The sequence below is a fragment of the Hipposideros armiger genome, unplaced genomic scaffold, assembly GCF_001890085.2.
Source record: "Hipposideros armiger isolate ML-2016 unplaced genomic scaffold, ASM189008v1 scaffold_54, whole genome shotgun sequence".
Lineage (NCBI taxonomy): Eukaryota > Metazoa > Chordata > Mammalia > Chiroptera > Hipposideridae > Hipposideros > Hipposideros armiger.
The window spans coordinates 2,445,928-2,470,848 of NW_017731404.1; the positions used below are offsets into that span (position 1 = coordinate 2,445,928).

Sequence of the window (24,921 nt, forward strand, 5' to 3'; positions counted from 1 at the left end):
GCTGCTGGCCAAGACGGCACCACCTCTAGCCCCCTTGGCCAGCTGTTAGAAGCAGGAAAAAGAAAAAGTGTATACACATCATAACTTAACATCAAGAAGTTTTAACAGGTGACCTTCTATGGGCCAGACAGCGTTGCTTCAGAATGGGAATTGAAAAATACGCTTTAGCTGTGGCCCAACTGTGGCACGGAGCAGGTGAGCCCTGTGGCTAGCAGTCTGGCCTCTCTGTGTTTCTTCAGCCTGTAAGCCGGACTCTTGGGCCACGCTCCTTTGCTTGCTTCTGTTTGGGAACTCCTTTCCTTCAGAAGGCACAGAAGCTGTACTGGGGACCTGGAAAAATGAACGCAAGGGCTGGGGTTTAATCCCAGGGCCCCACATCCTCCATCCCCCCACCCAGCCCATGCCCCAACTCCGGTCACTCTGTTCTCAGGTGGGTTCCAATGTGCTGTCTTGTTCAGAATGCGTTTTGGGTCAGCAGGCACTTAAGGTTTGGATGGGATACCATTCAAGTCAACTGAGATGCTCTTTGGGATTTAAAACAAAAAATAAAAATAAAAAGGTAGAGTGTCCTCTCTGGTGTTTCCAGAGAGAGGTGGCGAGAGCTGCTGAATCGAGCGTCTGCTTTCTGCCGGGACACTGTCCCGCGTATGGGCTCCGGGCCAGAAGATGTACAGGGAAGAAAACAGAGGTGAGGGCAGTGGAAGGCTCCGAGGGGTCAGATACGGAGGGTGTCTTGCTAATGGCTTCTTCTACGTCTGATTTCTTGCGGGAGGTCCTGAAAACTCCTTCCTGATAATTTCATTAACTACAAAAGAAAAGAAAGAGAGAGAGAAAAGAGTAGGGGAGAGTGAGAGGCCACCAAAAAAAAAAACCACACAGATCAGATTCGCTTTCTAGAACCTAAAACAATTGCACTAATTTTTAAAGCACATTTTTGTTTTCTGCAACAATATGTTTGACAATTTTTAACACAAATACTTCCCTACATTGTTTGGGGTTTTTTTTGTTTTGTTTTTTGTTTTTGTCCTGGACAATAATACGTTGTACTCCAGATTTGTTGGTGAAAATTGTCCAGATGGTAATTTCAAAAAATCATGGCAGACATGGAGCTGGGCCACATAGCACGTTTTAAATAATGTTCTCTCCTTCTATCTTTTTATTTAATGCACTTGAGGCGCTCTGCTGTATACCAAACTCCTTCCATTAGTAAAACATCCAGAAAATGCCTACTACATGACTAAAAACCGTTCCTTGACACATAAAACGTACAGTTCTCAAAAGAGGGGCCTTTAAAAAGTGAGTGGGTGGGAACACCACAGACAAAGGCTAGCCATCAATGTAAACATAACCTCTCTTTCTTTCAGCAGAACCAGGAATCTCCCCCCCATCCCCCTGCCACCTCCATGTTGTGAGTCCTCAGAGGGGCCCTGAACAATTTGGTCACCCGTTTCCCCAAAAGGACACACGAGATTCCTAGGAGGGGTCCAGGAAAGCAATGCCAGCCACTAGCATCTAGCTATCCTGTCCCACTGGGCCACCGCTCCAGGGCACTAGTTCCTGGAATCAAGGCAGTTAGGTGTTAGAATAGCGGATCGTGTGGAAAAGGCTTCCTTCAACATTCTTGGAAAGCAGCAGCTGCCAGCAGTGGCAGCCCAGACACAAGGTGTGCTCATGCCCTATGGTGTGCATACACTTTCCGTTGGGCAGGTGAACTGTGTTGACTGGCCCTGGGGGAGAGGGGGGTGACAGGGGAGGAGGCTTTCTCCTTTGGGACCCCTCAAAGGTAGAAGAATCTCCCCTCTCCTAGTTCTGACACCAGATTCTTCCCACAGCCGCTGCCGCCTTTTTCTCATCTTAGCCTTTACCCTACCATTACAGGTGGAAAATTCGCAGCCAGAGTTCACTGTTGAGATTTGCTCAGTCTCTCCCCGTTCAAGCTGGGCCCTCCTAGGTCCAGGATGCTTTTCCCAGGAAGATCTCTGCCTGGATGAGTCCACAACCCCCATAATAAGAGGAGAGTGAATACAAACTGCTTTAGAGCTGGCTAAGCCAGGTTCGACTCAGCTCCCTCACTACACTGGCCGTGGGACTTTACCTCTTTGTGCCTTGATTTTCCCATCTGTAGAATGGGAATCATAATAGTGTGTACCCTTCAGAGCTGTTGTGAGGGTGCAAGGCATTTATGTGCCTGTAAGAGCCTAGCAATGCCTGGGAAAGGCGTGCAGTGGCCGTTGGCTGCACCGGTTACTGATAACCCCACGCTCTGTGTCAGACGCCGAACTCTGCTTTGTTTTGTGCCAGAAACCAGTCAGGCAGGGCTCGCTGTTCTTCAGATGCATGCTGGAAGCACGTGCAAGGTGCGTTCAGGTTCTAGAGCCAGGCAGCCAGGGCTAGACTCCCACCTGGGCCACTTGCTGAACCTCGCCTTCGGGACAGCACTGCTCCATGCCTCAGTTTCCCCCATCTGTAAACTGCATAAAAATGTTACCTTCCTTCTAGGGCGGTTGGTTTGTAGCGTAGTGTGTATGTATTAGATATGTGCGGATCTGTTAGAGTAGGATACATGTGTGTGAGTGTATGAGAACGTGTGTATTAGAATAACAAACATTTCCCATGTGTGGAAATGGATCCATTAATGGGGACTCAGAGGATGTAGTCCTATAGTCAGCTAACCAGCACCCATTGGGCACTTCCGGTGCAGCAGCCGACTCCCAGGGCCCTAAACCAGGAACCAACGAGGAACAGCTGCCCACACACCCCACCCTCTATGAAGGGTGGGGGGAGGGTGCTCTGGTGAGCTGAGGGCCCTTTGTGAGGCGCAGTGAAAACCCAATGCCAGGGGGAGGCGGGGTCCCAGCAGCTTCATGCGAAGCTTTTCAAAGCCCGGATTTTGAAGAGCTTCCTGTTTTCTCAACCTAGGAAGGGAGAGGAGTCAATCCTCAGTGGAAACTTTCCACAGCCTTGGCTTGCTAAAAATAGCGGGTAGGCAGAGATGCTGGCACCCCAGCCCGCACACAAGGGTCGTTTCCCTTCTCAGAACCCTGGGGGCCCAGGGGAGGGGATGGAAGGAAGTTGGGTGACCTGTGAAGCAGACAGGAACGGCTTTCCCCTCCTGCTTTCTGAAAGCCGTTTTCAGGTAGAAGCTCAGAGTCGGTATCTGGATGATTCAGGGAGCAGTGTGCAGACAGGCCCCCTCAAACCCCACTGAAACCTCCCTGGGTCGAGGAACCTTCTCTTTCTGACACCTCAGGGCTGGCTCCCCCGGCTGTGAATGAGGAGAAAGTTGCCAGCGCAGAAACACTAGCAGGGTGGTAGCAACGGCCATGCGGCCCTGTCAGTCTGAAAACTAGGGCTGCACGGGACAGAGAAGGGTCTCTTGGTGACCGCTTTATCCACCCTCAAGTATTCGGGGGGAAGGGACAAGAGAAAGGGAGACGTCATCGAATCAATTCCATGATGTCCGCCATGATCTCTCCCCCTTTCTCTTTCCCACCTTTTGTCCTTTGGGAGATGAGGGTCCCCCTACCCAGCCCTGTTGTCGCTTCATTCTCACGTCTTGAGTCTCACACCCTCGCGCTGCACCCCTCTATGTACCTTTGGATAAGGTGTCCCTTATCCAAAACCCCTGCTCTGAGCCTGTCCACCCCTGTGATCTGGTCCCTGCTCCCGCTGTGATCTCCCCCCCTCCCCCCACTGCACACCAACCACACGGCTTCCGTTCTGTGCTTCCCCCATGCCTAACTGCTGCCTCGGGGCCTCTAATGCTTTTCCTCCCCGGCATTCAAGGCTCTGCTTGAACACAGTCTCCTCTGGAAAGCCTGCCCCGGGAGGTGGATCTGCAGTGGCCACTTCCCTCCCCCATCAGTGCTGTCCCCTTGTCTCCTTCATTGATCAGCTCCCGTCAACCCTCTACTGCTTCATTTCTGTCCCTGTCCCCCTCTGTGGTCCAGCTCTTTACAGTGCCTGGGCACATAGTGAATTTTTCCTAACATTGATCAATGAGGGAGAAAACGGAAGCTTCGAAAGGGGTCGGGGAGCTTCAGGTCACACTGTCAACATGGGATTTGTCCCCGGGTCTGACTCTGAGGTCTGAGTGCTAAAACTCTATTCTGTGTCATTGCCGTCAGCATTTCATTCATTCAGTAAATGTTTTGAACATCTATCCTATGCCAACCTTTCTTCCCTCCTCTTCCCAAACGGGGCCACGTTCAGTTCTCCACATAGCCCCTCTCCCTTGTCTAAACCCTAGCTTTCCTCCTGCCCCGTTCCTACGCCACCTTTTCCTGGAAGCCATCTCACATTCCAACCGGGGTCCCCTCACTCCCTCCAGAAGCAAGTACAGTTGACCCTTGAACAACATGGGGTGTGGGGTATCAACCCCCCTTGCAGCTGAAAATCCACGTATGACTTTTGACTCCCCCAAACCCTAACTACTGATAGTCTACTCTTGACTAGAAGGAAGCTTTAACTGAAGAACATAAATGGTCCATTGACACGTATTTTATATGCTATGGATGATAAGGGAGAGAAAATACATTTATAATATTTATTGGGGGGAAAAATCCACATATAAGTGGACCCGTGCAGTTCAAACCTGTATTGGTCAAGGGTCAACTGTATTGAATTCTCAAAAGGCTTTGCTTGCCCCTCCTGTATCAGGTTATTTGGGTCACTGTATCCCCACTGTGCTATGCATAGCACCATGCACACAGCAGATGCCTAATGCATGCCTCTTAGCCCACCACAAGGACCCCCACACCATCAGCCTAGGTCACTTAGTATAAGGAAGCTGGTTTTCCTTCACCATCCAACTGACACTTGGGTTGCTGGCCTGTGACTTGTCTGAAACCTTTTCTCTACAAAACAATATAAGCTGTTCACTTTCATTGAGGGCTAACTATGTGCCAGGCACTGTACCAAGTTATTTCTCATCCCAAACCTCGTAATACAATCACGCTTGTTTTACAGATGGGGAAATGGAGACAGGCAGTCCCTTGCCATGGCAGGCGAAGGGAAGGGACCAGGATTTGAACCCAGGGCCCCTTGTATCAACCTGTATACTATTTGGCAACACGACTGGTACAGAGACTGTGCTATTAAGCACAGTTGTCATCATCACCTTTCTTCTGGGGCCCTGGAGTCCTCAGTGTCTTCTGTGTGAGTCAGGGAAAAGAGCAAGGGCGGCCTTTGCTAAGTCAATAGTGGAGAGGACCACGTGCTGCGTGGTTAAAGTGGTCACTGAGTAACACCTTCTTAGAACAGAATTGAGGCCAGTGGTCTTGGGTCTGCCACACGCACCCCTGAACTTTTATCACCCATAGAGACACCGTCATGAAAACACTGATGATGAACGTAACGTGTCCACCACCTCAGGGTGATTTCTAAACCTGATACCTGAGGCCACAGCCAGAAAGGACAAGATAGACAGATGTAGTCAGTACATAAAAATTATCGACTTTTTTCTTCAAAACTCCAAATAAATAAAACTATTCTAATAAATGGCTGTACATGTAAAGAGAATATAGGAGGGGGTCCCCAAACTTAATCTGTAAAGGGCCACATAAAAATAGTGTCATCTTTGTGGGTCCGAGGGCCCCTTCACCCTTCAGTTCTGCTGCTGTAACGTGAAAGCAGCCATAGACGATATGTGAGCAAATGGGCATGGCTGTGTACCAATAAAACTTTATTGACCAAAACAGGCCAGGGGCCAGATTTGGCCTGAGGCATAGTTTAAAGACCCCTCGTATACAAGTATACCAATGGCAAAGAAAATAAGGAAACTTACTTTTTGGGGGTGGCAATGCCTCTTATTAGCATTGTTCATTAAGCAATTCTGGGTTGACTTGGTGTTAAATTTCTAAAGACTGAATTGATTTCTGTTAGCATCCCACTCTGCCCCAGGGATTTTCTGATTCACTTGAAGGCCCAGACACATGCCTGCTGACTTCCCCCTTTTAGCTGAACTCCAAGGTTCTCAAACGCCAGCCTGAAGGAGAATGGCTGCTCACGGTTGCGTACAGAAAAACCACACACGTATACTTTTTTAGGTGCAATTTCAGAGACTTTCAAGGGTAATTTTGACTCTAGGCCTTTCCCCCTGAACTGCTGACTTTGGAACTTAATCTCCTGAGAAAGAAGCAACAGGAAGGGAGTGGATAGACCCCATCCTGCTTCTCTCCCAAACCTCAGGCATGTTTTGTAAAATCTGGTTAGGCCACGTGAGTGCCCACGAGAGCCTGAGAGCCTGAGGCCAGCCACAAAGGCCACGGCCAGAAAGACGCTGAAGCTTGGATGAGAAGCAGGGAGGCTGCCTGCTCGAGACCAAATCAAAGGGTCTGAGCACCAACATGGCGGCAAGGCCTGCCCCCCACCCTTCTCCTTCTTCCTGCAGCGCCTTGCTGAATTTGTTCCCGAAACCCATTCTTGGGACAAGGCAAGAGAGCCGGGCCAGGAAGCACACGAAGTGTTCTCTGGTGCTTCTGCCATTTGCTCCAGCTGCTCCTGGGGGCAGCTGCTCTGAAGCTGCAGCGTGAACTCCAGGGCCTCAGCTAACTGTTGCCTGAGCAGGAGACCTGGTTCCCTCACTAGCGCGTGGAAAGGGGCTGAGGAGAAAAGGTGGCCGAGCGCCTCGGGCTTTCCCCTGTGACTTTGGTATCAAAACTGGAATGATTCATCCTCTGTGAACAAAGCTCTCCAGGGCTCTGCTTCTCACTGGCTGAGGAACTCCCCAGCCTGTGATCCCATCCCGGCCATTTCTGCATGCTCCGGGGGGGCACTTGGGACCTTGGAGAAGAGCTTTCCAGAGGGGCCAGGCCAGACTTTAGAGGCTCAGTGAAAAGGACAAAAAACCCTTGATAGGCCGGCAGCCCGCAGCCGTGGGTGGGGTCTGAGAGGAGTGACGTGATGGTAAATCCCCTCTGAGGCCATGCAGATCAGAGCCAGCCTGCCAAAGTTCCCAGGCCCCTCTGAGGTCGGAAGCGTTGCCAAGTTCTAACACAGGGAGGAACGAAGCGCATTGAAAAAAGCCTTTTCTCTCAGTGGCTATACTCTCAGCACTGATATGTCGGCTGCATTTTTGTCATCCTGACTCCTCAGATGCAGAGCCCTCAAGAGGGAGTCTGGCATCTGGTGGGTATCCAGCAAGTGTTCGCTCGTCTTACCGCTGCCTTTGCCTGTTGACAGGGTTTGATAGTCACTTTGAGAACGGGCCCCTCCTGACTGAGGGCTCACCCTGCCACTGGGAAATCGTATCTCAGCAGGTCCTACCCTCTGGGAAACGGTTCTTTGATGTCAGCTCAGCTGTGTGTGCTCAGAGGCATGGCATCTGAGGTTATTTTTACTGCGTCCTCAGAGCAGGCCATCCGTGTGATGCTGCTGAGGACGCCTGTGTCTGGCCCGTGAGGTAATGAAGCCACTTTCACTGACAAAAGGACCATTCAAAAGCCACAGCCCAGCGAGCACGGGGGAGATGTCAGGAAGCATGTAACCCAACAATACTGACACTGGCCGACTTCCGGTGCGTGCTTAACCATGAACTGGGCACTGCGTGGGCAGATGGGCAGAGGATTAAATAACAGCACTAGCATCTGAAACAGCAGAGGCACAAAGAGGTAACGCAACATCCTCGCTGTCCCAGAAGCCAATGTCAACTGAGGTGGGTCTACTGTCTGAAGCTCAAGGAGGGGTTCTGCTGAGCTCGGTGGGAAAGCCGCCGGCTCTTTCCTGGACAGAGCAGCGACTTCAGTTTGAGATAAGACTGGAAATTACCTAAGCACAGTCAGCTTCGAGAGCAGCTTCCTGGGTTTTCTGATCTACCTGCCCCCTCTCTTTCCCCAGCACAGAGCGCCCCACCACTGATGGAGAGCCTTCCAGACTGGATACACCAAGCAGAGTGGACAGAACCCCCCAAAAAGCTGGTACAGCACAGGAGCAGAACTTTCAATGTGGGGAAATGACACAGCTGCATTCTTCCTGGGGTCGGGTGATGGGGCCCCTGGGACAGCATGCAAATTCCCAGCACCTCATCGCCCTGCCCCCCTCCACCCCAAACCTGGACTCCAGCCTTACAAAATTAAGAATCCCGGGGGGGGGTCCCCTTAACGAAGTGGTGGGGGTCCAGCCCTTAAGAGCAGGAAATGGTGTCTGTGAGGATGGACTTCAGGGTGCCAAGTTTTCTTTTACTAAAAAAATAAATAGATAAATAATTCAAATTAAGGAAACACACAGCTGGAAAACACAAGGAGAGGCAGAAGATATCGATTACCTTTAACTTTGATTTCTCGGATCAAAGATCACAGTCATTCTGTTTCATAATATGTTTTGTATCCAGCTAAGGTGTGTGTCTATCAGCTCTGAAAAAGATTTGCAAAACCATTTTTGAGAAGAAGAAGAAAAAGTCATCTTCGACCTCTATTATGCTTCCAACTCATGCTAATTATCATCCATTTAATGAGTCTCTTATTCACAGAAGGCCACTGGGAACCCAGGATGGAACTCAACCCTCTGCTGTAGTTTAAGCCCAAATTCGGTGTCATCTTCACATTTGTACCAGACTTAACCCCACACCAGGATAATAATCACTAAGCTGAGGGACCTTGTGCAGAAAAATGGGGATTTCTGAGATCAAAGTGGGTCAGCAAGGTTATGCCAGGGGTGGGGGTGGGGGGTTCTTTTTTTAAGTTGGACTAGAACCACCCTGCTGCTGGTTACCTCACGAAGTTTCCAATCATGGCCAACTGATGAGATAAAATCAGTTTTATGCTAGCTTCTGCTGCAGTCAGAGACTATCAGACTTTCATGCCGGATCTACTCCAATTTAATCCTTTTTCTGGTTTTTATAAATGCTAAGCTTAACGCCCCTCCCCCGTTTTCTTCTTACTAGTGCTATAACCTCAGTGGGCATGCAAATTCCTAACAATGCAGATTTTCTTCCTGGGATTTTTTTTTTTTGGTGGTCGTCAACATTGGACAACAAGTTCTAGTTTTATAGCCCCTGCCCCATCAGAGCGTTGAAGGTACTTAAAAAGGAGCCATGAGCAGTCTGTAAGCCATTCAATTATATCACATTTTCTCTTCACTTTGAAATCACCATAAACTCCCTCCTGTAGCTCTCTCCATCCCCTTTAAGTGGACAGATTGCAAGCCAGTGTCCGTTTTGAGCGCCTGATTTAGAAATATTTTCTGAGATTAATTTCTTCCAGGGAGTGACCTGATTTTTACTAGATAGCATCCTTGGATAAAGCATGCTCTGTCTCTCAAGGAGGGGCACACACTCCCTGGAATCTCATCTTCAAGGCACTGAACACTCAATGAGCTCTTCTCTGCAGTTACAGGCCTCAACTCCCAAATGCTGGGCTCCAGAAACGCTTGGTTTGGTTGGGGTAACTTCCAGGCTGCAGCGCAGGACAAAATAACCACCTCCCCTTTCCGCCTCAGGAGCCGCTGTAAACAGCATTTGGACCATGCATCTCAGGCCAGCCCGTGAAGCACAAAGACCCCCTCTCCAGAGTTCCAGGTGGCTCTGGCCCTCGGGCAGCTCCCTCGCTGTACTTGCCTATCTCTACTACATGTTGGCTTGTTCCAAACCCAAGAGCGGAAGCCACTGTTCGATCACCCAGGGCCTTCAGTGCCACCTATGTCCTGACAATGGCCACATCAATGTTTCGGCCCAGACCTCACCCCTGAACTTCAGAATTAGATATTCTAACTGCCCACTGGGCATCTCAAAGATGGCCCAAACCAATCTCCTGACTCACTACCAACCCCACGACTCCCCATCCCCCTAAAAAATAGGTCTGTTCTTACAGCAAACACACTGCCTGCTTCCGGTTTTTTAGGCCAGTCTTGGTCACAGCCCACATCCCGTCCTTATACAAATGCTTCTGGACCTAACCTCAAGGTACCTCCGGAAACTCAAAACTCCACTACCTCCTGCCCAGGTCACGGCACTGGGGCCTTAAGGACCAGTCTCCCTGCCTCTGTGCTGGGACCCCTGGTTTCCGCCCAACTGTAAGGTGGATCCTATTAGAACTTAAGGTACGTTTGGCTTAGCTGTTACTCCTAGGGGGATTTAAAAAAAACAAAAACAGCTCCAAGGTGCTATAATGCCTAAAATGTTTCCACTTGATCCATGTGTACCCATTCCAGTAGCACTTAGTAGGTATCAGGTCACATTCCGAGGTCACACCCCTGGAGCAGCAATTCGAATCTATGTGGAACCCCAGGGACCAGGCTCCTCACACCGGCTGGCCAGTACACGTTAAGTCTCGGGGGACCCAAAAGGCTGGTCCCCAGGCAGCCGAACCTGCTCTGTCTCCACTCCCCGCCCCTCATCGACAGAGTTCAGAGAATTCATAAAGCATCAAACCGATCGGTTTGCGGCCCTCTGAGGTGCAGCTTCCTGTTTAGTCATGAAGTTTCACTCTTTAATTCTGTCTCTTGGTGGAAGACAGAAGCAACAAGGGCCAGAGGAAAGGCTGTTTTAAATCAACTAAGACCTGAAATTCAGCTCAAGACTCAGACCACTGCCAACCATCCTATTCATTAGGTGGCGGGTCACCTTCACAGCTGGGTCGGCAGTGTGATACCCATTACTCAGGTCAAGCTACTGAGGCAGAGAAGTGTAGCAAAACTTATCCAGGAACAGCCGCCTGACCCTGGGCAAAGCCAAGATAAGGCCCCAGCACCACGAGCTCTTCATTAGAATTACCGTATGGCTACCTAGGTGACACCGACAAACCCTCCTAAAGACAGGGAGGGAGGGAGGCCTTTGGTCCTAGCATCACAGCCATCCATTTGGTGGTCTTTGATAAAGTTATAGCTGAAGACCTATACAGTGATGTTGCATTTTTACAACTCTAGGCACAAATTGGTGAGTCGTCCCACTCATCTTACGAATTAGATGATAATTTAGGTTATGGATTAGAAGTGGTTCTCTGATTAACCAACACTGATAACTAACATGAAAGCATAAGATGTCAACAGATAAAACAGACATTCCGCCTTTACAGACAAAAACACAGACCCAAGCATCTGTCACCTTGCCAGAATCTACAATGAGCTTCCAGCCTTCTGAGAGGACAGACATGTGTCTCTCAGTGACATGGAATTAGCTGGGGAGACCTGAGTGTGTCTGTGTCCTCATGGAGTTGCTGGGACGTAGAAAGACTAGTCTGAGGTACCTTCAGTTAATGGTCCCTCCCAACCAGTGTACAACACACCAGCATCTTATCCGTTCTCCATGTTTCTCATAATTACACATCAGCTTACAAGCTAGGGCGAAACTTGGACTTTCTCCAAGCTAAGCTGCCCTACGAGGAAGGACTCCCCAACTGTATAAACTCAGACCGGAGCCAAGCTCACCCCTCTGCCCAGTCCTTTTCCCCCAGTTCAGCAGATTTTCTGATCACATGCAGCTACTAAGCTGCACTCTCCTATCAAGCCACCACACGGCTCTAAGGTAGCAACCACAGGCAGGAAAGCATTCTAAACAAACCACGGCTCGCTTCCTTGTCCTTCTGCCATTTCATCATGGTCTCTCGACCCTAAATCTTTGCTGAGAGGCCTCAGCCACAAAGCAAGCATTGCAAAATAAGTTGTTGCCTTTTCTTTTTTTTTTTTTAACAAAATAGAAACAAAACAAAAGTACTTGCTCCTACATCCAGTTGAGATTCTGGAAAGAAGCAGTGATCCAAACCCACAGAGCAGCCTGTGACCACAAATGAGATGATAAAATAAATACCTAATTGTTTGGGAAACCATCTTTCTCTTTGGGGCTGGAGGAATTAACCAAACACTTATGTTAAGACATTTGAGTTCACTTATCCTTGCTCATGCATGAAAGATGGAATTGAGGCTGGGGAATGGGGTGGGGGTAGGGGGCCAGACCCTCCAGGTGGGTTAGCAGGTGGAAGCCTGGAGCAGCAAAAGCATGTCCATCTGGAGCCACTTTCGTCCTGTCACCAAACTGCACAAAACATCCTTGTGGCCCCTTGCAGGATGTTCAAACCCCTGACCTGCCCCACGAGACCGTCCCTTTGAAAACCAGCATGGATGGGCCCTGCTGCTTGAAAGGACTCCCTGGTATTTACTGAAACTTCCAGTCCAGCCTCCGCCTCACCCTCACATAAATTCACCTTCCAGATCATTCCATGCCCTCCCACATGTCATGACCAGCTCAAAGCTAGTATCCTTCCAAAAGGGACACCCACACACATCCACACCATTTCCTAAGCCCAACATAGGCCCGTCCTATAAGAAGACATCCTGGCCCCTTCACGCTCCCTTCCGCGACATCGTCCCATCTGTCTTATGTATTATGTCTTGAAATTCTTCCACTTCCAAAAGATTTCGACCATGTCTGTCTCCCTCTTGCGTCTTTCAGGTGTGAGAATTCATTGACCTGCAGACTGCCTGGGAGTGTATGCCTGTGCGCACATGTGCTTGGCCATCCCTCACCTCAGGGCCCAGCCCTGGACAAGCCCACCTACCCGCCCACCGCCTGGGGGAGGGAGAGGAAGACAGCAAGTACAGGGCCGAAAACACTCCACCTTCCTGGTTCAGCCAAGGGCCTGTGGGGTGAGTAACAGCAAGATAAACCAGGGACCCCCCTGGGCCTCCCAGCCCTCCCCTCCTAGGCTCACAGGTAAGAGAAGCCACTAGCCGCCTGAAAAGACAGCTCACCAGATCCAAGCAGAATCCGGACACTGTCATAAATTTCTCCAAGTGAAATTCACAGGTCTGGCCCTGACACTATTGTTCTTAACTCAAAGGCTGCCCAGAGTGATCAACAAGGACTGTGTGTGTGTGTGTGTGACATTACACCAGGTGTCCCTAAGATATATTAACTCTCCCAGGACATGGAGACAGAGTCCTAACTCCTGAGCCATCCCTTTGATCAAAACTTTCACCTATACAGTCCCTGCTATGGACTGAATTGTATCCCCCAAATTGTTGTTTAAGTTCTACCCCACTCCCCAATGTGATGGTACTTGAAGACGAGGCCTTTGGGAGGTGATTAGGGTTATATCAAGCCATGAGGGTGGGGTCCTCATGATGGGATTAGTGCCCTTATAAGAGGAGACACCAGAGAGCTGGTTTGTGCACGCTCCCTCTCTCTCTCTCTCTCTCTCTCTCTCTCTCTCTCTCTCTCTCTCTTTCCCCCACCCCATGTAAGAGAGCACAGCAAGAAGGGGTCCTTCTGAAGGGGGCTCTCAGCAGAGTCCAAACATGCTGGCACCCCGATCTCGGACTTCAAGCCTCCAGAGCTGTTAAGAAAATAAAAATCTGTTGTTTCAGCCACTGAGTCTGGGGAATTCTATTATGCATCCTGAGCTCAGACAGTCCCATCAGCACTGTTCTGCCAAAGTGCATTCTTCTCAAATATCTCCATGTGTGTTCAAATTTCACACACCTGCCAGTGAAGCAACCAAGGTTAAGTGACTTGCCCAAGGTCACACCGCTGGTCTGTGGTAGGGTTCTAACAAAGAGCACAGTGGTGAGGGGCTCGCAACCCCCTCGTTCCTTCCCCCTCCCATGGGGCCCGAGTCACAGGGAAACACATTGTTGGGAGCCAGGCTGCTGGGGGCAGGGGGATACAAATCCCAGGCAACCACGTCCTGCCGTGGGCTTGAGGCAAGCCCTGACCTCCTCTGCACTGACTGCCCTGTAAAAGGTGGCCAATAACTGTTCCCAACAGTTTTAGAGGGGACTTCAACAATTTGAGAAAATCAATTAGTCAACACCTGACAGGTGCTTTAGCGTCCGGCACATAATAAAGCACTCCACATTTACTGAGGGAATGCGAGCCGACCAACTTCTTGAGCCTCAGTGTCCTCACCTGTTAAATGGGGATAATCATGAGTCTCTCAGATGTGCAGTGGATACAGCTGGCACAATACCAAGCTAACGAAAACCGTGTCAGCAGTGGCTCCCGTTCTCACGGTTAATGCGTGTCAGCCCACCACACAGAGAACGTTTGGTTAGCAGACTGAACTGACTGATGGCCAGGTCACCCTTTTTCACCAAAGCACTTTCACCTTGGAAGCTATTTCTGCATCTTCAGAGTGGGTGGGTCTGAGGTCAGCCGTGCTCTCAGAGATGCGTTTTCACATCCTGCCGAGAGGGGCCACCCTGCTCGGTGCGCTGGCTGCACGGGGCCTGCAACATGCACAGAGCCTTCTGAGTCACCAACATGCTGCAAAACAGATGCCTCCGGAAGCCAGCCCAGGCAGCAGGCCTGCACAGCACCCAGCCACCCAGACAGCTTACCAGCAAGACCTGGGAGTTTACGAGAAAAATGCCCCACGCTGCGTCCCAAACTGTCCCCAGCTCTCAGGATGAGTAAACATGGCAGTTCTGAGGCTCTGGTTTCGTGTAAGAAGCCGAGGTGCTAACTGGGAGGAGGGCACGTTGCTGGCAGGTGGGGAAGGCAGATGAGCTTGCAGCCAAAAAGGCGCCACGCTCCAAGGTGGCGAGCGGAAGTCACCTGCTCGGAGCTGGCCTCCAGGGAGCGATATTCACCTGACTCTGGTCAGGCAGCACGAGACAGGGCACATCCCCAAAATGAGTTTCCCGGGGCCCTAATCCCAGCATCGTCCCCTAAGCCCACCATCCACCATGAGCCTTTATGGCTCAGAACTCCAAATCTACATGCCACGTGACTTTGTCGAGGGGCCGAGAGAGCAGCGCCTGAAGGCAGGGGGCGGAGAACTGCTTCTCAAGACCCTGACGGGGACTCTACTTGGAAGGACAGGAGGCAGGTGGCCAAGTTTATCTCCACAGTTCCTAAAGGACGTGCACAAGCCGATGAAGCAAAATTAAGTGGGCACCTTCTGCGTGGGCCCCATGCTGTCACATAAACATCTGCTTTGTGGCCCCCCACCATTCTGTTGGCGTGTGCCAGTATTCACAGAAGCTTGGCATTAGCTGGATCAGGGTGAACCTAGTACACTAGTACGGGCACAACTCTTTGGTTGCACATGGTTACCATGGCGATGAATCCTGGTTTGGGGGAGTGGGTAGCGTGGCTCAGGCTACAAGGACCCTGTATCTTGAAGCCCATGACACGGTAACGTCAACCCCTCACGAGGTTGTAATAGCCACATCCCCAGCTCCAGGTCAGAGCCCAGCACATAGTAGGTGCTCAGTAAAAATTTCATGGAGGGATGGTGGAGAGACTGAGGAAACCACAAACCCCTAACTGATCAGATTTAACCAGAACTTGCCCAGTTAAGTCTGGCTGTCAATGGTCTCGAGGAGTTGGTCCGGCACCCTAGCAGGAAGGTTGCTGGCCACATTGGCAGCAGTTGACCCATAGGGAACATGACAGAATGGCAGCCATGTACCCTCAGCAATGCCAGTGAGCGCACATTATGCACATGACACCCCCATTCACCCTCAGCAAGCGGGTCTGCTTCCTGGGGCCTGTCAGCTATAGTTAGGAGAAGGAACAGAGTAAATAGGACCACAGCAGGGAGGGGTGGGGAAGGAAGGAAAAGGAGTTGTGGGTGGGACAAAGGGAGAGACGGGAGAAGGTGGCGCAGGGTGAGGGGTTTAGGGGAAGACAGTTGTGGGGTGCGGGACAAAGCGGGGAGGAGACACAGGCTTTGTGTCGGGCATCAGGGCTCCTGTGGCCACCACTGTTGCAGCCTCCCCAAAAGCCAATGGCCCTGTCTTTCCCAGCGAATCCAGAGGTCACACGTGCCCACGACTTGCTTCTCTGGGTGCACATGAGTGCAGTTCCAACTAAACAGACAATAGGAGAAGTCAGCAGTGCCAAAGGCACTGGTGGGAAAGGTGCGAGAAGGCCTGCTTTGGATGTCAGTGTGTGAGGAAGTGACGCTCGGAACTGCAGAGGTCATTGGGTATCTGTGAAGGAGATGCTGTTGTCACTCAAGGAAGTGGCAGTGGTGGGGGCGGGAAAGGGGCGCAGGGAGGATCCTGGATCCCGCATACATCTTCTAACAGCTGCAACCCAGAAACTTCCCCACCCCCCAACCCCCAACCCCCGCCCCGACCTCCTGTGATGTTCCAAATGATAAACCGCTTTTGGCTAAGACTCTTTTTGTCAGCTGGTTTCTTAGTTATAGATGAAACGTCCTGATGAAGCAGGCTTATCATTGGACTAATTCGTATAGCACTTTCTATAAAACACTCTGCATGTATTGTTTTAATCCTCGCAGTCATCCCACCAAGTAGGTAGTGACTGTCCCCCACTTTACAGATGTGGAAACTGAGGCTGAGAGAGATTAGGTCACATACCCAGGTGAGGCAGCTGCGAAGCAGCAGAGCCTGGTTCAAACCTACACAGTCTGGCTCAAGCTACCTGAAGATGGGAATAATTCTGCAATGACTGTCTGGCAGCCAGGACCTGCTTCTTTAAATTCAACTCTAAACAAAGACTCCTTGACAGACCCTCACTTTTATCAAGGTTACATGGTAGAAATCACCCATATAGTATGTGAGGGAAAATGGGGGTGAGATAACACACATGTTGAATGTTTACTCTAGTTAACCTGGGAGATGAGATTTCAGAAGCCAAGAGGGGCTTGGCCCCTTGGGACCACGATGCCAAGCCCCAAATCCATCCCTAAAAGGTGAGGTGTGCTGGTGTATCACAAGACTTGGAGAAAAGCCACAGCCTGGGGCTCAGAGACAGATGGCAGCAGCTTCCGGAGGAGACCAGAGGCCTCCCAGCTCACTTCTGTCAGCAATATTCTCCAAAAGGAGAAAGCTTAAGCTCACGCCCCCCAAAACCACCAGCAATCTGTGTATCCGGACCCAAGGGAAGCAGGTTTTCCCATGGTGTCAATCTGGTTCTGGCCTGGGGCTCCGGTGGCTCTCCGCGGAGCACAGAAGACACCCTCTCTCCCAAGGAGGAAGAACCCTCTTAGCCTCCATAGTCGGGGTCCTGTCTCATAGGAAAATCAGGTCCTCCCAGAGGATGACAGGGGTGAGTGGCTGCTAGATCACAACTATCCACAGCAGGAGCGTGGGCACCATGGATACCCGCGGGCTTCCTACTCAGAATTCCACTTTAATGGATTTTCACCATCCTCGCACAACACACTGCTGGGACCCAGAGATCCCACTGGGCCTCGGAAAGGTCACTCCACTAAGATCGAAGACCTTTTCCTCCTCACTGTCCTCTAATTCCCCCACTGTCCTTCCTACTCTCTAAACACGCCAAGCATACTCACACCCCAGGGCCTTGGCACGTGCTGTTCTTTCAACCTAGGATGCTCTTTCCTTAGATATTTGCAAGGCTCTCTTTTTGAGATCTCTGCTCAAACGTCACCTCCTCTGGGACGCTTCCCTTACTGGAATAGCAGGCCTCCACGTTGCCAACCACCCTCTATCCCCCTCCACCCTGCTTTAGCATTTTTCATAGCACTTAGCTCTACCTGGTTTTATCATTTATGTTTAGACTATGAGCTCAATGAGGGCAGGAACTTTGAGCCTTTTTGTTCACTGTAGAGTCCTCAACAGTGAACGATAAATAGCTGTTGGATGAATAAATGACGGAGTGAAAGAAAGAACAAATGCATGAACAAACTGTGGCTTCTGGGTATTGGCAACCCAGTGCCGACTTCATCATGGCAAGACAGGGAATGTTGTAAGTATGCTTGTCTCTGTGGAGTAGATCCCAGCAGAAACTTTGCTGTCACAGGGAGAAGCCAGGCCCTCTGAGCTTTCGGTCACACTGTCACCCGCCTGGGTCCTCCTCTGACTAGTGAAATCCTAGCTCAGAAGTGCCCCACCCCCCCGCGTCCCCACCCGGAGCACCTAGCATGAAGCATAGCACACAGTAGGCATGCTAAACCGTGCCGCAGATGGAGCTGAGACAAGGACTGTGGCACCGGGAACCCTAAACCTTAATTTTCCACTCAGCTTGACTTAACAGAGGAGACATCATTTCTTCATTTGTGAACATCTCTGTCCTGAGTCCATTTCATACGTCAACTGGGATGGGACCAGAAATTGCCCGTGAAAAGACTTTACTTAGCAGGAGGCAGCTTTTAAGAGGAGTGTATCCTTAGGAAACCGGACATGCTCAGGAATAGGAGGATCAGCCTTTCCAACTAATGTCCCCATCACCCCGACCCTGAGGCCACCAAGTTTCAAGGGGGTGGCAGGTTGCAGGGCCATCATGAGCTCATCAAGTACATACCAGCCCATGAGGCAGGGTCAGTGGCCGGGAATGACACAGCCCCTGTGGGAGGTGGTTCTGTGTTTTCCTTCCGTTATGAAAAGAAAAGCCCTACAAAAACTCAATTCTGTACAAGGTCCATTTTTCCCCATTTGAGGTAGAGAGGCAGCAATCTAACATTGAGGTAAAGACGCAATGCCAACCTTTGGAGCCTGAGAGCTCATTCTAACATGTCCACAGAAAAGCAAAAAGCCGACAGTATCCACAACACTTCTGGGAGCCACGAGCTGATGACTGAACCGACGGGAAACCGAGAACACCTAACAAAGCCGCTGTCATTGAGAACTGTCGCTGGCGACAGACAAAGTCATCTGTGGAACAAAGCCGAGAGACCAGGAAGAGGCCCACTCGTCTCAGGAAATGATATCTCCAACACCGGTGGATTACAGGCCCATGGGGAAAGGATGGACTTCTCAGTAGATGGCCTGGGACCACTAGTTATCCACATGAAAAACGATGAAATTAGAACCTTACCTCACACTGGACACACAAAAAAATCAATTCCAGGTGGATTACAAACTTAAGTGTGAAAGGTAAGACTGGACCGTATTTGGAAGACAACTGAGAAGCAGCTCTTTATGACATCAGGGTAGGAAAAGATTTCCTAAACCGGTACTGGAGACTCAAAGACTCCAAAATCACCTGGAGGGCTTGTAAAAGTGGAGATTGCTGGGCCCCACCCCTGGCATCGTGTCTGCTTCAGCGGGTCTAACAAGCTCCCGAGTGACACCAATGCTGCTAGTCCAGTGACACTTTTGGGGTAGCACTGTCCCAAATGATACTCAAAAAGCTCAAGCCTTTCTGAAAATAAACGGAACTACATTGAACGTTTCTGTTCATCAAAAGATACCATTTCACACACAAGCTCCGCGGGACAATTAGAAAATCTTCTGTTGGGATGGAGAGCTCTGCAGTTACTTCTGTGTCCCTGATGGGAGTGTCAACAAGTACAACCACTTCGGGAGACAATCTGGCATTGTCTCCCAAAGTGGCACATGTGTACACCCGGTGACCAAGCAATCCCACTCACAGGTAAATTCCACCCTACAGAAACTCCTCTGCGTGCGTGCGCCAGGAGACAGAGAAAGAACATTCTAGAAAGCACTGTCTGTAACAGCAAAGGGGAAAAACCGGGAAACAATTGGCGCCTATGAATTTACCTGGCTGGGCACAGGTGTCGGTAAATAATGCTGGTGGCTAGTACGGACTGGGCCCTTTCTCTGTGCCAGGTACTGTCCTAAGAAGTCTACAAGCATTAACCATTTCATGTTCACAAGGCCCATGCGTAGGTGTTGTTATTTTTATTTCCATTTTGCAGCTAGGTAGACCAAGGCTCGGGAAGCTGAAGGGACTCGCTCAGAGTTGCACAGCCGGCAGGTGGCCGAGCCAGGGTTTAAACGCAGGCAGTGATTCCAGAGTGCAAACTTAAAACCATATCACCCTGCTCTCCTGCCTCGCCCATAAACATTGGTCTAATGGTAAAGACAGAAGCTTTTTGTTCAGGCCTAAAACGAGCAGAGTTAACCATTGAAGTTCAAGGAGGACCTGACTGGGCCAACGTATTTCTCGTGCCCACACGAGCGTCTGGGCTGTTTCTTTGCGCACATGGGCACGCATGCACAGACACACAGACCACACATAGCCATATTACAAACCACAACACACGTTACTAAGTCTATGCTCTCTGATGTCTTTTCTGCCTGGCACATAGTAGGCCCTCAGCAAATGTGTTGAGTGGAACTGACAAAAGTGGAAGAAACTGGGGGCAGGATGCCAAACTTACCGAAACGTCCACGTGAAAACACCCCATTCCATTTTCCCCTAAGGGACCCATTGGCAGGAACTTGCAGCACCCACAGGAGGGGTTCCAGTCTCATCGGCTACGTCCATTCCAGCTGGAATTACTTTCAACACATTGTTCTCCTCCCTGTCCCTCTTCCAACACCAGCCACACGGAGAGGACCCTGAAGAGCTGAGAACTCCCTGGGAGTAGCAGGTGCCCCAGGGCTGTGATCCACAGTTTGAATTTAGGACACTCTTTCCAGGGTAGGCCTGGCCACAGACGTGCACCAACAGGCCATCTTGGGGTGAGCCCCTGGATCTGAACTCTGGCATCAAACAGCTGAGGGGATGGGGTGTGGCCGGTGACCAAAGGGGTGGCAACTGCAGAGGGGACAAAAGGCTGTCCCCAGAACCTTCTTCCTAATCAGAACAGAATAGGAAGCCAGCTGGGAGGCAGCAGGTATCCCCTTCTCTGAAAGGGGCCGGGGATGGGCAGAAGAAGGGGGTCCCCGTTCCTGGGCTGAGGCATGAATTGCTTAGAAGCCTGGCAGCCTGAAAAATACAGGGCCGGTTTCTGTTTTCCACCCCCAGAAACGCCTGGAACCACAGCAGGAGGGAGGGAGGCCCCGCTGGCCGGGCAGGGAGAGCCCTGGCAAGGCCTGGGAGGCAAACACTGCTGTTTACAGAGGGAAGCCCGGGCCAGCACAGATGCTCATGCAGGTGTCCCTGACCACCTCACGCTGTCTACCGGCTTGGGCCCATGGGGGCGCTGTCGTCAGGAGGAACAGGGAGCTGGATGGCAGCGGCCAAAATAGGGGGCGCGTGTGCCAGCTGTGCTGGCCTCTTGGCATGAAAAGAGGGAGCTCGCTCGCAGGTCTCCCTGCAGAAGCAGCGCTTCTGGGTCCAACGCGAGCCCACGCCAAGCACAACAGAATAACAAGGGGATGATGGGGGCAGAGACAAAATGAAGCACCCAGCCGAAAGGGCCTGCCCTGCTCTCCAGGCAGCCTGCTCCTGGGGTTGCACAACCGTTTCCATGGCACTGGGTTTTGCTGTCACAACAACCGCGGGACGGCCGGGTCCTGGGCAGGGCTGCTGGCTGGAGGCGAGAAATTGATTTTCTAGTGGGCCTAGCGGCCAGCACATTTTTGAGGGCCTGCCCCAGCCTGGTCTTCAGCCTCTGCCTCTGTCCAGTCTGTGGGACAGTCCGAGGCCCAGAGAGCGTGGCACTGAGAGGGAGCCCAGGGACCAGCTGGAGCCTCCCTGAGCCCTTTAGGCAGGGACGTGAGTCCTTCGCTGGGACCCCGCAAAGTCCCAGTGGGACATTCAAGGAGCCCAGCACCGTCACTGCTGAAAACTCCGGGCCAGATCGTGCCTAGCAACTCAAATACCCTCCCCCGACACACACACTCGCATTGCTCATGGTAAATGTAATTTAAATATAGTTATAAAGGTGGAAGGTGACTGGCTGACATCTTACGTTGATAGGCATTTCATTAAACGCTTATCACTCCATTTTGGCAGGACTCTTCCTGTATTTAGAAGTGTATCCCTCTATCCCCACCCCCACACCGTATGTCCCTCATCCCCTACATGCCCCCTTACACCCACACCCTATGTCTCTCAAACTTTTTTTCAGTCCTTTGGAAAAACTCCCAGTCCTAGGTTTCAATGCTGTCCGACTGAGGCCTGAATTCTGCGACCAGGACACAGGCTGTCTACCCAGGTTTTATATGCTATCAAACCTTGCTAGCAGGTGTTACTGGGCTTTTCTTTTTTATTTGCACTCCTAAACTCCCAAAGAAATGTGTGGCCTCTTTACTCAAAGATACCTACATAATGCACACCTACAAATTTACTTACTGGCTGTGTGACCTTGGGCCAGTTACTTAACCTCTCTGGACTATAGTTTCCTCATCTATAAAATGGGTATAATAATAGTACTTGCCTCATGGGGCTGTTGTGAGGATTAAATGAGTCAATATGGTAAAGTCTTAGGAGAGTACGTGGTATGCAATAAGGACCACCTAAGTATTAACTGCTCTTCCTATTAAAAATAAATATTAGTGTTTTTGATAATGAAGAGTGTTAAATCTTTTAATACCCAGGCAGTATATGATAATCTCCATTGCATTCTTGGATATTCATTCAATCCCACAAAGATTTGGTGAGCATCTTATGTGCAGGGAGCTGGGACAGGCTCTGAGCAAAGGGGGACATTAGCACATGTTGTCAAGGGCCTACTATGTGCAAAGTGAGCCCAGGGACATTGGTCATACAGACAAGTCAGGGACATTAGTGTCTGCCACCCAGAGACTTGGACTTGAGCAGTGGAGAAAACAAATATAGAAGCACCTAAAAGATATATGTGAGAAGTAGCAACTTTGAGGGACCGTGTCTCCAGGGCTCCCCGGAAGAGAAAAGCCCTCTAGCTGCAGAGAGAAGCGAGCTTGTCGGAGCCTTGAAATGCTGGTCGATTTCAAAAGGCATGAGAGGAAGGGGGTGGCATTCCAGGTGGAGGTTACGGTGTGGGGAAAAGCTCAGAGGCCAGAACATCTCAGCACAGCCACCTGGCATCACCCACTCAAAACTGAGAAGGATGGGCAAGGGCGATTCCACATCCAAATGGGGGGAGACACACCATTCAGCGTTTTTTCTAAATCTGCTTTTATACGAACCTCTAGGGAAGCGGTTCTCAACCTGTGGGTCACCACCCCTTTGGGGGTCAAACGACCCTTTCACAGGGGTCGCCTAAGACCATCGGAAAACAAAAAGATATTTACATTACGATTCATAACAGTAGCAAAATTACAGTTATAGAGTAGCAACGAAAATAATTTTATGGTTGGGGGTCACCACAACATGAGGAACTGTATTAAGGGGTCGCGGCATTAGGAAGGTTGACAATCGCTGCCTAGGGTCACTTCTAGGACCTGAAGTATATGTATCTGTTTTTAATTTTTTTTTCTTTTAAGTAACACATGCATATGGCAAAGAACAAAAGATCATACAAAAAAGTATAAGAACACAAACAGGAGACAGTCCCCCTTCTAATTCTGCCCCCAGCTGCTCAGTATTCCCTTGGGTGCCTGTATCTTATTAATATTTAGGTTGTTTCTGGGCATGTGCTGGTCTGAACAAGATGGTGATCAGCGCCCTGCACCCCACACTCAGCAGGGGGCCCAGGAGGCCCGGGCCGGGGTCCCTGACCATGAAGCTCATTGTGCCTGAGCAGAGGGCCTCAGCCTAGAGCTGCTGAGACGATATTAAGGAAGGGCCGTCACATCCCAAAGGCAGAGACTGAGACAGTTCCCCAGTCCTGGGCAGATGAAGATGAGGGTTGCTCTCTACGGGGTGCTTACTAGGTGGCTGACTCTGTTAAGTACACTTTCCATGTATAATCTCATGTAAATCTGAAGCACTGCTATTATTCCCATTTTACAGGCAGGGAAACTGAGGTCCCAGACACTGGGTAACTTGCCTGAGGTCACATCTCTGAAGTCCTTACTTAGGCAGCTGTATAGAGAGGGGAGATGGGGACAGAGCAGGGTGGGGTGGGAGTGCACTGCAGCCCCCGCTGAGTCTGAGAATCCTGGAGGCAGTCAGTTCCGCAGGTCTGGGGCGAAAGCCCATTTTCTGCAGTCTCATCAGAGGGAGTGAAAGGGCCCAAGATGAATGCTTCATTCTGTTGACGCATTGAATCTAGATCACTGTCCCACACACGTGCCTCTAACAGCTCAGCCTGCGGGCCTCTAACCCTGTGACCTGGGTCACCTCACTCTCTCTTTCCTCAGCCTGGTTTCTACGGAGACGAGACGATAGTCAGCCTCTGCCTTCCTAAGCTGCTTGTGAAGGGGGAGGGGCTGTTCTTATGTTTTAATTATTCCTGTACTTGCCGGCCTGGATAACACGCCTCTCAAATGGCAACTTTCCACCTACCAGCAGCTCCCCTTCCCACCCAGAATCACATCCAAACGTGTGGCTGTGGCCGGTGAGGCCCTCCGTGCTCTGCCTGCCCTCCAAATCTCCCTTCTGCTCATCTCCTGGCCATCCTCAGTGATCCCAGCCTCTTTCTGACCTCCACACAGGCTTCCCGGCTCCAGCCCTTTGCACGTGCTGTTCCCGCTGCCTGGAGTTCCCTCCCTCACCTCCTCCTCAGGTCTCAGATCCAGGTCACCCCTTCTGGGTGGCTGTCCCTGACTGTACCCTCTGGATAAAGTTACTCCCTTCCCTCCCATCGCCTTGTTTACTTTATTCAGAGCTCTTACTCCCATCTGAAATTCTTATTGTTTATTGGTGGATTTTTAATGAACAGCTTTCACCCCCTGGAGAGATTTGTCAGGGGAGGGGCCTCCTCCACTGGATTCACTGCTGTGTCCTGGCACCTGGCACCAAGCCCAGCACACAGTAGGTGCTCAGAGAATATCTGTTCTAAGAAGGAATGCATGAACGGGCACTAGGTGATCAGATGCAACCCAGAAAGGCAAATGGCCCCAAAAGGGTGCCACCTGGCAGCTTCCTGAGGCAGCCAGCCCGCCAAGGCCGTGCTAAAGGAGGCTGGGTCCACACTGCCAGACCCAGCTCTATTCTCCCTGCCTTCCATAATAACAGGCTTTAACTCTGCACATGGTTGGGTAATGTATATCAGCTACACTTCTCAGCCTACTTTGCAGCTCAGTGTGATCACATGATAAGGGTCTGGCCAGTGAGGCATCAGATGAAGGGACATGTTATTTCCAGGTTATGCCCTTACGGGGAAGGGGCATGCCCGCCTTCCTCCTTTCCCCTACCCTCTCTTCCCATCCAGGAGCCATCTTTGGACAGTGCAGATGAGAGCACCACCCTAAGAATGGTGAACTAAGCCAGAAAAAGTCTAGTTTTGGCACCATGAGGCTGCACTGTTACATGAGAAAGAAGTCAGCTATCTTGTT

At 50.7% G+C, this 24,921-nt stretch overlaps 1 protein-coding gene across 1 annotated transcript in view; it reads right to left on the minus strand.

Moving 5' to 3' along the window:
• Positions 1–385: 385 nt before the first annotated feature.
• NFATC2 (nuclear factor of activated T cells 2) overlaps positions 386–24,921 on the minus strand; it is a 138,947-nt gene continuing 114,411 nt past the window's right edge. The window contains exon 10 of the mRNA XM_019640921.1: positions 386–805. Within this exon, the coding sequence (XP_019496466.1) occupies positions 750–805 (56 nt within the window). The 3' untranslated portion in view covers positions 386–749. The remainder of the gene's footprint in view (positions 806–24,921) is intronic.